Source organism: Chiloscyllium punctatum, chromosome 8, assembly GCF_047496795.1.
Source record: "Chiloscyllium punctatum isolate Juve2018m chromosome 8, sChiPun1.3, whole genome shotgun sequence".
Classification (NCBI taxonomy): Eukaryota; Metazoa; Chordata; class Chondrichthyes; order Orectolobiformes; family Hemiscylliidae; genus Chiloscyllium; species Chiloscyllium punctatum.
In genome coordinates this window covers 113444786-113459493 of record NC_092746.1, presented here as the reverse complement: position 1 = coordinate 113459493, position 14708 = coordinate 113444786, and the positions used below count along the sequence as shown (strand labels likewise).

At 42.0% G+C, this 14708-nt stretch overlaps 1 protein-coding gene across 1 annotated transcript in view; it reads right to left on the bottom strand.

The window, feature by feature from the left end:
• The window catches only part of prkag2a (protein kinase, AMP-activated, gamma 2 non-catalytic subunit a), a 441088-nt gene extending 426658 nt beyond the window's left edge, over nt 1-14430 (bottom strand). The window contains exon 1 of the mRNA XM_072576269.1: nt 14304-14430. Coding sequence (XP_072432370.1) covers nt 14304-14357 — 54 coding nt within the window. The 5' untranslated portion in view covers nt 14358-14430. The remainder of the gene's footprint in view (nt 1-14303) is intronic.
• Between the last annotated feature and the right edge of the window lie 278 nt (nt 14431-14708).

The following is a 14708-nucleotide window of genomic DNA, read 5'->3' as shown; positions in this document are numbered from 1 at the left end:
ATCTCATATTCATCAAGATCCACCTGGTCAACCTTGTTCCAATCACTCCAGTAAGACAATGTCAGAATTACACTTCACAATCACTATCTGTTATCCAATGAAAGCCAGTAAAACTTGTGAATGACACATACTGGGTCAACTTGTCTTGTATATTTCAAAATGGAGCTCAAGAACGTCTATTTCCAAATAGAACTGGGCTTCTAACAGGGTTTTTCTCCTTTCTAGATAGTTAGCAAGGACATCTCAAGGGTATATAGAGTAAGCAATAAATACTGGTCTAGCCAGCAACATCCACATCCCATGAATTAAAAATGAAAAAAGCATATAAAATGCTAATTGTAATTCTTAAATGGTCCTTCCTACTGAATTGCTCCCCTCCATCATCCTGGGAGCACACATTTAATGTTATATCAAATAAATTCAAATTGGCTAATCCAGCACAGAAAATGGACTCAAAAAAGATCTGTTCTGACTCATTCAACATCATGTGATCCACTTACACAACAGTCATCAGGAGTAGTAAAAGTGCTTTTAATATATAAATGTATACTGAAAAGATTTTGAAATATGACATTAGGTTATCTCACTGAAAGCAATTTACATAAGTGCTCCCATCTTATGTAACTGCTGCCATGACAACTCACCATTTACTAAAGCGATCTCATCTTGTCCCTTCATTTTAAAATGTTCTGAATGTTCGGCGATTATATTGAAAGAATAAAAAGAATCTAAGTGCATGGATTGCATTCATTTCATACAGTAAAATACTTGGTTTTGAAATGGCAAATCCAAAAGCCACAGTAATTTTTGTAACCTTTACTTGTAACTACACTGTACTGCAAGGAAAGAGACATTCTTTAGCCCTGAGTTTCACAGATCACTCCCAACCAGGTTCTGACATACACAAGAGCACAGTACAGTTCACAAAAAAAGGAAGAAAATTTCTGATCTATAAATTATCAGCTTCTCTACCCTTTGAAGTCCAAATGGCGAAGGCAAGATGAAAAGGTATCTTCCATAATTAACGATTCTGTCAATCAAAACTGGCTTTCAAAGAAATCCCCCTGGAAACCAGATCATTAATTCAGCAACTCTTGCTTCTGCCAGTCTTACATAATACATCTTCTGGTTGAAGTCAAACTGTGACATACTTGTTCACCAAATCCCCTGATGGGACCATTACAAAGGCTATGCAAAGGACTGTAAGGGAAATGACAGTCTTGAGAAGGATATTTCTATCAATTACAATTCTACCAAGCCAACATGCACAGCATCGAGGCACTAATCACTAAAAACCAGCTCGACGGATCGGATATATTGAGGTATGCCTGGCACCGGACTGCTGGTGTAACAGTTTTATTTGGGACTCAGTCACGGCCGTAGACAACTAGGAGGACTGCTGAAACACCTCAGAGTTGCCTGCAAAGCCTCCCGGAGGAAATCAAAGATCCCCACTGACTCAGGGAGCCTCTGGTTCATGACTAATCAAAATAGAGAACCTCTATTCAGGAAGGCACTGAGTACATCAAGAGAATTCGTCAGGGACGTGCAAAAGTGAGGTCGAGGCATCGGAGGGAGCGTGCATACCTCAAAATCATTTATCTGCCTGATCCTTTGAGGATCACCTGCTTTGCTGGTCTTAGAGTTCTCAGCCTCTCAGAACCCATTAAACTGAGCAAGTTCCATTCTAATGAGCAATTTATCTAAGGTTATAGGTGTGACGATGCCTTTTTGAAAAGCAGATACACACTAGCCAGACACAAGCATCTGACTGATTCTGACTTCACACAGCAAACTGCAGATGAATCATTATCACAATCATGTACCTTTCCATTTTGGGAGAGAAAACAAAACAGAGTATTGGACTGGTACAGTTCAGTTAGTATATACATATGGAAATTGAAATTAACATCTGAACAGGTTTCTGACCAATCATAATGGTCATGAGATAAACTGAAGATTCGATTCTACTGCAATGTCCCTATAGTTAAAATGTTTGACCTCTCTCATTGCATGGGGTCACACATAATATGGCCAATTAGCTAAGAGTTTGGAGCGATGCTAGCGAAATGCAGCTTGAAAATGATGCGTGGTGGGCAAACAGGTAATTGCATTTCAGTGACTGTCCAAAGTGATGCCATTTTTGGAACCTTTTCATTTCTTTTAAAGGATACTTCATTGAATTAAGTCCATCTTTCCTTTCAGCTTCCATCTAAGAGAAAAAGGATCGAGAGGTATTGATGAAAGTGAACAAAATATTCAACAGGATGATTACCAGAATTGTGAAGGTCTACCTTTCAGGAAAGTTTGACTACTTTCTTCTGAAGAGTGAAAACTGAGAGGGTGACTCTGAACGTCCTCAAGATTATAAAAAGATTTGACAAGTTACACACACAGAAAATGTTTCTGCCCATGATGGTTTGCAAAACTGGAAATTAAGGATATAAGCTAGTCACTAATAAAGCCAACTGGAAACTCAGGAGAAATCTCTTTTCCAAAGTTTATTAAGGTTGTGGAACTGACCGTCACAAGAGTGATTGAGGTAAACAGCATACATATCGCATATACAGTATTTGAAAAGGAAGCACGATAAACAGATAAGAATGAACTAAATTGACGGATATGCCGATGGGTTTGGATGGAGCATAGTGTGATGAGACTTGTATGCAACATAAACACCAGCACAAACTGGTGTAGTTGAGTGGTCTGTTTCTATACTGTACCTTTTTTAATGCATTCAATGTACATGAGTATTTACTGCTTATCTCTAAATGCCCTGAAGAGAGTGGTTATGAGCGATCTTCATTACAATGGAATGACTTGCTTGGTCATTTCAGTCACTGTTAAGAGATGCAGCTGCAAACTTGTGTCCATTAAACTCCCTCAAACAGCAATGTGATAATGACTGGAAAATTAGTTTGCAGTAATATTGATTGAGAGTAAATATTGTCCAGGACCAAAACCAGTATTAAAATATCTGCTCTTCTTCATGCTATGGGATCTTTTGTGTCTGCCTGAGAGAATTCTCAATTTAACTAGATATCTGAAAGACAGTAGCTTCAATAGTGCAGCACTCCCATAGTAAAATTAGCCTAGCTTTTCCCAAAGTCCTTTCAGACCATAGAGTTGCTCTCCCGTTTGAGACAAACAACTGATGGTGGTCTGACCTGAGGGTCACCACACTTCAGGCCAGGGGAGAGGTTGAGAAGGAGAGTCTTTCATGGTAACCTCAGCTGGTACAAGAATTTAGTCCGAGCTATTTAGTCCAATGTTGGTATCATTCTGCGTTGCAAACCAGTCATCCAATCGACTGAGTTAACCAGCCCCCATCTATCAAGTCATTGAATTTGGACTTGAATGAACAGCTTAGAAGCAAGATTCATGATTTTGTGAGATAGTGTAAAATTTGATTGACATGTTAAGAGAGTAATAATGGTGTGACAAATGTCAGCAACATTAATGGTCATACAGGAGAAAGAGAGAGGAACATAATCTGAGAAGATTAGGGTGGAAAGGGAGATCGAGCATAAATAACACATGGGGAGAGTGGGGTGGGTTCACTGTCAGTATGCCATACAAAAGCAGGAAAAGCAAAAACACAACATAAACTTTAGATATTGAGGGTGGGGGTGCAGACAAATTTTATTGTATTTTAAGTTAACCTATTTTTCTAATTAACCTGTACAGAGATATTATTACTTATCTCTGAAGCAAGTGGGATTTGGAACTGGGCCTCCCAGTTGAGAGGTAGTGACACTACCACTGTGCCACAAGAGGGCCCCTGGAGCCAAATTTTACTTTAAACCCAAATCTAGAAATGCAAACAGTTAATTAATTCGGGAGCTGTAGAATTACAGGTAGTGCAGACACATAATCATGCTAAGTGCACAAAATAAGCAAGCATGAAGAGAACAACCTGTCACTGTGCACAGCTGGATGCAGAGTGTCAGATTGGGATGATAGTGAATGAAAAATTTTGCTGCAGTGAAGGGGGATGTGCTATTCTGACCACTTAGATAAAAGGATTTGGCCAAGAAAGAGAGCCAGACACCAGCAGCTGGATGTAAGAGCTGAAGCCCTGAAGCACTAATTAGGTGAGCAGACAGGTGAATTGCTGGTGGGTTGTAAGTCTTTTTTATCTCGATAAATGGAACTAGTAGTCTGAACTGGGTCTGAGCAGAGACAATTATTTCATTAAATTTACAGCTTAATGAGTAAAATCACCAGATATAGCTACAGATAATCACTGAGTGTTATTTCTAAATGTAATTAGTTAAACACAATAAGATGGCAGGGCAGGTAATGTGTTCAGCTGTTGCATATGGAAGCTGTAGGATGATCCACAGCAACCATGTCAGCAGAAGTGCCTGCCACTTGAGCAAATTTGTCTCAGAGTCGATGTACTGACGGTCAAGTTACAGGTGCTGCAATGGATCAGGCAAAGTTACAGAAAGTTTGGAAAGTTATCTTTGGATACTTTGTTGGAGGTTGCCAGAGAAAAAAAATTGCTTAGGTTAGGATCTTCTGTTTGGTCACAGTCAGGTCAGGAGCATTACTCTTGTTTATTTTGTCATACATGTGGGTGTCACTGGCTAAGCCAGCATTTATTGCCCATTCCTAATTACCTTGGAGAAGGTTATTGTGAGCTGTCTTCTTCAATTGCTATTGACCTTGGGGTGCTGTTGGGAAAGGTTTTCCATAATTCTGACCCAGTGACAGTAAAGGAGCATCTATACCGTTCCAAGTCAGGATAGTGTATGGTTTAGGGGGAATTTGCAGGTGATGTTTTATCCTTCTAGGTGGCTGAAGTTGTGGGTTGATGCTGTCAAAGGCGCATCAGTGGTGGATGTGGTACTAACCAAGTGGTCTGCTTTGTCTTGGATGGTATCAAGCTTCTTGTGTTGTATTGGAATTGCACTCATCCATGCAGGTAAGGAGTATTCCATCATACTCTTGACTTGTGCCTTGTAGTTTTACTGCAGTACACAGTATACAGGAAATCAAATGGAGCTGATAAAATATACTGCAAAACCCTGAGTAACTTTAATCTGCATGTAGATTGAGCAAATCAGACTGGCAAAGGTAGCCTGGAAAATTAGTTCATAGAATATACTTGGAAAGTTTTCTCAGAACAGTGTGTTCTACAGTCAATCAGCTATTCTAGAGCTGATAATGAGTAATACACAGGATTAACTGATAACGTCATGGTAAAGAAGCTTTTACTTAAAAGTGATCATAACATGCTAAAATGTCACTTGCAGTTTGAAGAAGAGACATATGAGTTTAAGACAAGTGTCTTAAACCTGAATGTGAATATTTATAATGGTATGAGGCAAAGCTAGCTAAAATGAACTAGGAAATGAGATTTAAATATAAAATAACAGAAATGCAATGGCACACTTGAAATGAGATATTTAATAACTTTCAGCAAAGATTTATTTCTGCTGTGAGAAAGGACGCATCATCTGTGGCTGAATAAGGAAGTCAAGAATAGTATCAAACTGAAAGGAACACTGTACAAATCTGCAAAAATGGAACATTGGTCAGATTTTAAGAATGAGCAAATATGACTGAAAAAAGGGATATTAAGTATGAGTGAAAAATTGTAAAACAATATAAAAGCAGTAAGACTTTATACGACTATTTAAATAGGAAAAGAGTAAGTAATCTTTTGTTGATTTTCTGTGCAGTGAGGCTGGGAAGTTGATAATGGAAAAGAAGTAAATTATGTTAGTGTTGAACTAGTGCTTTGCATGTGTCTACAATGTAGAAGACTTAGCTTCCAAAAAATAGTTAAAAATCAAAAGTTGAATGGGAGGAAGGAACTTAAAACAATCACCAAGACCAGGAAAAAGGTCCTGGGAAAATTATCAGACCTAAAGACCAACAGTCCCCAGTAGCCAGGTGACTTGATTCCTACAGTCTCAAACAAATGGCTGTGGAGATTATAGATGCAATATTTATTATCTTCCAAAATTCCATAGGTTCAGTAAGAACCCTAACAAATATGAAAATAGCTATGCAACTACTTTATTCAACAAAGGAGAAACGGAAAGCAGGAAACAATAGGTTAGTTAAACTAACGTGTCATTGGGAGATTACAGATCTCTGGTAAAGAGGGATCTCGGTGACTCACAGAAATTTATTGTGCAGGTAAAATAAGTGATTCTGAAGGCAAATGAGATGTTGGTGTTTATTGTAATATGGAATAGTGGGAGGCTTTATTACTATATTAATGCTTTAACTGCTGCTGCACAGAACCTTGGGGTAAGAGCTCATGAAGGATGATAAATGATTTATTTATGAAAGATTTATTTATTGTCAGTTACATCTTGAAGATACAACGAAAAGTGTTTTGTTGCCACAATCCAGCGCTACTTTGACTTATAAGAATAAGTTATTTAAATAAGAGTTCATCTTCTATTCAAATTGGCATCTCAAGCATGACTTCAGGGCTTCTGCAAGGTCTCTACAAGGTGTTCCAGTCTTCAAGAAGTCTCGCTCTGGGAACAGCAATGACCATGCCATCCCAGGAGACCCTGGCTCTGTTGTGCCGCCATCTCACCGCTGCCGCCAAGAGTCCAGGCTCTGGGCACCGCTACTGCTAGGACTCTCCTCTCCAGGCACTGCTACTACCAGGAGTCCAGGCTCTGGGCCTACCACTACCAGGAGTCCCCTCTCTGGACAATTTGGAGTCCTACATAGAGTTTTGGTCTACTTTTTTTTAAAGATCAGATTTCCTACAGCGTGGAAACAGGCCCTTCAGCCCAACAAGTCCACACCGACCCTCTGAATAGTAACCCACCCAGTCCCATTTACCCCTGACTAATGCACCTAACACTATGGGCAATTTAGCATAGTCAATTCACCTGACCTGCACAACTTTGGACTGTGGGAGGAAACCGGAGCACCCAGAGAAAACCCACGCAGATACTGGGAAAATGTGCAAACTCTACACAGACAGTCGCCCAAGGCTGGAATCGAACCTGGAACCCTGGTGGTGTGAGGCAGCAGTGCTAACCATAGAGCCACAGTGCTACCCTGTGGGAAAAGTTTTGGTCTACTTATAATTGGATGAGAAACAGTTCAGAGAAGGTTCACGTATATGAAATGATTATCTTATGAAGAAAAGGTTGAATAGGTTAAGCATGGGGAGGCAATGGCCTAATGGTATTATTAGTAGACTATTCGTCCAGAAACTTAGCTAATGTTATGGGAACCTGGGTTCAAATCCTGCCAAGGCAGATGGTCAAATTTTACTTGAATAAAAATATCTGGAATTAAGAACCCACTGATGACCATAAAACCATTGTCGATTTTCAGGTAAGGAACTCTGCTATCCTCACTTGGTCTGACTCCACAGTAAGGTGCTTGACTCTCAACTGCCCTCTGAAATGGGCAATTGCTACAAAGTCTCGACAAAAACATTAATCTCATGGACCAGAAAAGATAATGGCAGAAACAGCACTGACAACCCTTAGAAGTCCTCCTTACTAACATTTGGGGAGCTAGTGTCAAAATTGACAGAGCTATCTCAAAGACTAGTCAAGCAATAACCTGACATTGTAAGATATGATACTGTGAGAATGACTGTATCCCAGACACTACCATCACCATCCTGGATATGTTTTGTCCCACCAGCAGGACAGACCCAGCAGCGATGGAGGCATGGTGGTATACTGTTGGAAGGTGTCGCCCTGGGAGTCCTCAACATTAACTCTGGACGCCATGAAGTCTCCTGGTATCAGGTTAAACATAGACAAGGAAACCTCCTGCTGGTTACTATGTACCATCCTCCCTCAGCTGATGAATCAGTACTCTTCCACATTGAACAACACTTGGAGGACCCATTGAGGGTGGCAAGGGCATAAAATGTACTATGGGTGAGGGAATTTCAATGTCCACCACCAAGAGTGGCTTGGTAACAGCACTACTGATCGAGCTGGTCAGGCCCTAAAGGATGTAGCTTCTAGACTGGGTCTATGGCAGGTGGTGAGGGAACAACAACTGGGTAAAACATACTTGAATTCATCCTTACTAAACTGCCAGCTGCAGGTTGATCTGTCCATGGCAATACCAATAAGAATGACAATGCATTGTCCTTGTGGAGACCAAATCCTGCCTTCAAATTGAACATATCCTCCATCATCTGTGCCACTGGCACTGTGCTAAATGGAATAGATTTCAAACAGATCTGGCAACTCAAGACTAGGCATTCATAAGGCACTGGGGGCCATTAACAGCAGCAGAATTGTATTCCAACACAATCTGTAACGTCATGGCCCAGCATATCCCCCATTCAACCATTCCCATCAAGACAGGGATCAACCCTGGTTCAATGGAGAGTGCAGGAGGGCATGCCAGGAGCAGCACCAGGCAGACCTAAAAATGAGGTGTCCTTTCTTTACACAGAGAGTGGTGGGTGTGTGGAATGCACTGCCAGTTGTGGTAGTACAGTCAGATATATTAGGGATATTTAAGCAACTCTTTGATAATACAATGAAGGGCCTGCACGTTAGTTTAATTTTAGAATAGGATAAAAGGTTGGCACAACATCGAGGGCCAAAGGGCCTGTACAGTACTGTACTGTTCTATGTTCCATGTTCTTAACCTGGTGAAGCTACCAAACAGCACTACTTATATGTTAAATAGCATAAGCAGCATGTGATAGCCAGCGCTGAGTGATCCCACAACTAATGATTCAGATCTAAGCGCTGCAGTCCTGCCACATCCAGTTGTGAATGGAGGTGGATGATTAAACTACTCACTGCAAGAGGGGACTCCCCATCCTCATGATGGAAGAGGCCAGCACATCAGCACAAAAGATAAAGCTAAAGCTTTCACAGCAATCTTCGGCCAGGAGTACCGAATGATGACCCACCTCAGCCTCCTCCAGTGGTCCAAAGCATTAGCTACCAGTCTTCGGCCAATTCAATTCATTCTACATGATATCAACGAATGGTAGGAGACACTGGATATTGCAAAGGCTATGGACCCTGATGCCATTCTGAAGACTTTGTACTCCACAGCTTGCTTCTCCCTTACTCAAGCTCTTCCAGTACGGTTACAACACTAGCATCGACCTGACAATGTGGGAAATTGTCCAGATATGTCCCAAAAATAAAATCAGGACAAATCTGACCTGATCAATTACTGTCCCATGCATCTACTCTCCATAATCAGTAAAGTGGTGGAAGTTGTCTTTCAAGTAGCACCTGCTCAGCCATAACCTGCTCACTGACCACCAGTTTGGGCTCCATGAAGGCCACTCAACTCCTGACCTCATTACAGCCTTGGTCCAAACATGGAAAGAAATGGTGAATTCCACAGGTGAGGTGAGAGTGACAGCACTTGACCACATTTGACTGAGAGTGGCATCAAGGAGCCTGAGCAAAACTGGAATCAATAGGTATCAAAGGGCAACTCTCTGATGGTTGCAGTCATCCTGGCACTTATGAAGATGGTTGTAGTTGTTGGAGGTCAGTCATCACAGTTTCTACAGCATATCTCTACAGTTCCTCAGGGTAGTGTCCTAAGCCCAATCATCTTCAGCTGCTTCATCTTCACCTTCCCTCCATTATAAGATCAGAAGTGGAGATGCTCACCAATGATTGCAGAATGTTCAGCACTATTTGTTATTTATCAGAAACTGAAGCAGTCCATGTTCAAATGCAACAAGATCGGGACAATATCCAGACTTGGGTTGACAAGTAGCAAGTAACATTCGCACCACACAAATTCCAGGCAATGACCATCAAAAGACCGAATGACATCCTCCTAAGTTCTATGTTCTTATGTACCTGCTGTTTTCATGGAGGTGCCCCTTTAAATAGTTTGGAGACATGTTCATAGTTTTGGGGTCAATTAGAGGCCTTTCAGATTGAGGGGAGCACCTGGTCTTGCTTCCCATTAAACTTTTTGTTTTAAAGTCTTTTCTAAGTGTATTGCCTGTTAAGATCCATATCTCTGAACCTAGAGATTTTATTCACTACACTTTGCTAAGCATATTTTCTTTTAGGATGTATCTATTTTCACTGTTCCTTAACAACTTAATACACTCCCCCTTGTCCAATAAAGTATTACATAAAGAGACCTAAGGGGCAACATTTTCACTCAGAGCGTGGTGTGTGTGTATGTGGAATGAGCTGCCAGAGGAAGTGGTGGAGGCTAGTACAATTGCAACATTTAAAAGGCATCTGGATGGGTAAATGAATAGGGATATGGGCCGGGTGCAGGCAGGTGGGACTATAATTGGGTTGGAATATCTGGTTGGCATCGACGAGTTGGACTGACGGGTCTGTTTCTGTTCTGTACATCTCTATGACTCTAAACTGAACTGCAGTGCCATTTGTTGTCTATTTGCCTTTCACATTGAAATGTCCAGTCCCTCCTTACCTTCACCCCATGAGACAAATAAACATCCTACTCTGTCCACTATTCATAGTCCTGTTCCTGTTAAGTGTCATAGAGTCATAGAGATGTACAGCATGGAAACAGACCCTTCGGTCCAACCCGTCCACGCCGACTAGATATCCCAACTCAATCTAGTCCTACCTGACAGCACTCGGCCCATATCCCTCCAAACCCTTCCTATTCATTTATCCATCCAAATGCCTCTTAAATGTTGCAATTATACCAGCCTCCACCAAATCCTCTGGCAGCTCATTCCATACACGTACCACCCACTGCATGAAAAAATTGCCTCTTCGGTCTCTTTTATATCTTTCCCCTCTCACCCTAAACCTATGCCCTCTAGTTCTGGACTCCCCGACCCCAGGGAAAAGACTTTGTCTATTTACCCTATCTATGCCCCTCATAATTTTGTAAACCTCTATAAGGTCACCCCTCAGCCTCTGACGCTCCATGGAAAACAGCCCCAGCCTGTTCAGCCTTTCCCCATAGCTCAGATCCTCTAACCCTGGCAACATCCTTGTAGATCTTTTCTGAACCCTTTCAAGTTTCACAACATCTTTCCGAATATTCACTAAATTACATTACATGTCATTCTGGTTTTACACGTGTTTCGTTAGCACAATTTGGCTATAACGTGATCGATGAAATGTGGATGCTGTTTGGATAACGCAAACTTTCTACTGAACGCAGATAGCAATCTTCTACAGCGCGATTTTTGATAGCATGGGGTCACACAGGAACGCAATTGTTGTGTTATTGCAGAACGACCCATACAGCAGTCAAAGTGATGCTGACCAGCCAATAAACTATCCAATTTCCTATCTCTGATTTTTCTGGCCAATCTTCCAATGGAGAATCCTGTAAACTTTGTTCTATGTATGAACCCTCGGAGACATCAGAGGAGGGAAACCACACCCCCTTTTTACAGTACCGGCTGCCACCTAAGTAACAATTTTAAATATCTTAGTCTGAGAGTAGAAGTGAATGGATGAGTGTGCAGATGTGTAAGTGGTTAGGGTGGATGAAATATGTGGTAAGGTGGGGAGAGTGAGATCAGGTTGGGGGGGGTGGGTTGGGAATTGGAGACAGGAAGGTTGAGGGGTTAGTTGTATGGTTACCCAGGAGTTAGACCTTTGTTCTTCTGTCTAACATTTCCTGAGTAGGTATTCTGATAAATGATTGAGTGATGGAGATTTTTAAGGAGGGTACAACACATCATGGAAATTGCCCATTGTAAATTCAAATTTTGATGGCAATTTCTATGTAACCAGTGTATCGGGCCTTCCGGTGACGCCCAGTGTACTTCTCTGGTAATATGTCAGGTCTCTGGTGATCCGGACACTGAAAGATCTCAGCCACTGATTTTCTTACAAAAAATGTAATTACTAGGCAAGCAGCACCACCTTCTTAGAAACCCATCTTGACACCGATGTCCATATTTGTTCATATTTTCCACATTTTTTTAATTCCATCTTATTTTATTGACTTGACAACATCATCGGAATCATTTGAACAGTATCTGGTCAAACATTTAAGAAACCATTGTCCTTTCGCTACACATTACATCCGATTTTATTGTCATAATCCTCTCCCTGTGTCTAACTTCTACTGGATATATGAGCTTGGCAAATACATGAGAACATCACCACCTGCAGATTCCCTTTCAAGTTGCACACTGTCAGCCCATTCCTCCAGTGTCTCTGGATCAAAATTCTGGATTTTGTTATTATAGTCGATGCGAATTGCTATATCACACAGGCTACAGGAATTCAGAAGGTGGCCTCCCCACAACAACTGGGAATGGGCAATAAATACTGGTGTGACGCCCAGTTCCCATGAACAATCTTTCAAAAGAAAAACATACAAAACATGAGATTAATTTAGAAAAGTATTTACATTTTCCAGTGAACTTGCTCAGCATATTGGAATATGTAACACAAAACCGTCAACCTGAAATAGTGTAAAACCACATCTACGCTGAATGAATCCATAACATTCACTTTTGGAGACAGACTGGGACTTAATTCCAAGTTGCACAGCCACGTTTGTGAACCTCCACAATTGGAGCAATTCAAAAGTAATACTATATCTTCAAAGTCATCACCTAGGTGACAGGACCATCCTTAGGGTATGGTAAGTGGGGGCAACTGGCCAGGACCTTGCACTGGGACCATAGGTGGAACTGGAAGGAACCAGAGCCAAGATGTGGGTGACCTTTGAACAGGTGAGAGTCTGTGTGTGTGAGCTTTCATTTTGGATTTGTTTAAAGTGTGAATTTTATTGGGGGGGGGAAATGTGTGATTTGCCAGGGGTGGGCACAGTGTAATTTTTACTGCCGAGTGAATATTATGACAATCCCTGGCAACACGGCCTCATTTCAGATGAATGGCTTATGCCCGAAACATCGATTCGCCTGCTCCTCGGATGCTGCCTGACCTGCTGTGCTTTTCCAGCGCCATTCTGTTGACTCTGATCTCCAGCAATTGCAGTCTTCACTTTCTCCTGGCAGCGGGGAGGTATGGTTAGTGCTCTAGTACAGTGTAATTGACCCTGAGAGTTGCAGTGTAATTTGCCCTAGAAAAGGTTCACTTTATGACTTACGCAAAGAGTTGTGAGAGCATGGAATGCGTTGCCAGCAGCAGTTGTGGAAGCGATGTCATTGGGGATATTTAAGAGACTGCTGGACATGCATATGGTCACAGAAGTTTGAGGGTTCGTACATTAGGTTTACCTTACATGAGGATCAATGGTCGGCACAACATCGTGGGCCAAAGGGCCTGTTCTGTGCTGTACTGTTCTATGTTCTAATACAGTGTGATTTGAAGCAGAGGGGGTGCAAAGTGTCATTTGCTGCGAGGGATGGGAGGGTGGGCACGGTATGATTTGCCCCACAGGGACACACAATGAAATTTCCCCCAGGAGGGAGGCCACAGTGTGAATTACCCCGGGAGGGGGTGGGCAGTGTTTTTTTCCCTACAGGGATGGTTCTGCCGAAGGGTAATGAAAATGGTGTGCTTGCAATTTTTAAGGCTTTCAATAGTATCCCTGAGAGAAATTATTTCTGGCTGGGGGGGGGGGGGGGGGGTGGCGTTACAGGTACAAAAAGACAATAGTTTAAAAACCAGAGCCAGGCAATTCAGGAGCTAAACAACTGCACGCTTTTTTTTAACAGAAAAATCACTAAAAAGGGGGAATCCTCTCCTGCTAAAAGGTTGTCAGGGCAAAAATAAAGGCAGTTTTAAAGACTGAGATCCTGGTACTCTGAATGTGGAGGTCAAAGGGGTTTTGGGGCAAAGACAGGTCAGAGTTGTAGGTCAGACAGAACGAACTCAGAGTTGAGCAGGAGTGATGGGAGTGACCTATTCGCGCTGTTGAAATCTCTTTTTAGAAGTCGGAAAAGCCTGCACGATAAACTATTAACAGATCGAATGAAAACTCTCCAACATCAGGGACTAGTTCATCTTCACCAGAAACACGGTGACGTGCCTGTGGGTGGTATCACCAGTCGCGGTGATTAAACAGACACCTCCCAGCCCCTTACACAATTCCGAGGAGCTTAACTGACTTCCCCAAGCCCCCCCCCCAAAATGAACGATGTTTAAATGGGCCATCAGCCCAGAATGGTCTGCTTTCCTCAACACCCCGCCCCCACTCCCACGCAGGGTGTCCACACTAAGAGGTGAAGACATTTTACAGAGCGCAAACCTTAAAAAGAAAAACGAAATTATTCACTTCAGTATCGAAAAGAACACAAAGCGAGGTTCATTTCCAAGTACTTGCAAACAGCGATTCATGTTTTCAGCAAGGCGAGCAGCTTCTGGTTAATATAAACACACACACATAGTTCTTAAAAAAACTTCACAATTTAGCTTCTCTCGTTTCAAACTGACCTGATTGCAATCAGCATCCAGAAGGATACCTTTGAAACCGCGTTTGCAGTCCATGGTGAAATGCTGAAGGTCTCGAACTCCCCTCCAATTCTTTGTTGCAAAGTTTTGTTACATGTTCCCTGACAGCTCGAGAAGAATCCGCCAGCGCGCAGGCGCAGAACTGCCCCTCACCCTCAGGCGGGAAAAGGGCGAAGGTAAGGTGTGAGGCCAGGTAGGAACAGGAGAGTCAAATGGGTGGGATGGCTAGGGAGCTAAATCCTGGTCAGGAAGACTACTATCATGTTCGAATTAAGCACTCTCACTCTTGACATTCGAGCCGAATTTGTTTGGTTGATGTAAATATATTTTACAAGATTTGTAGATGCCGGTGTTGGACTGGGGTGTACAAAGTTAAAAAATCACACA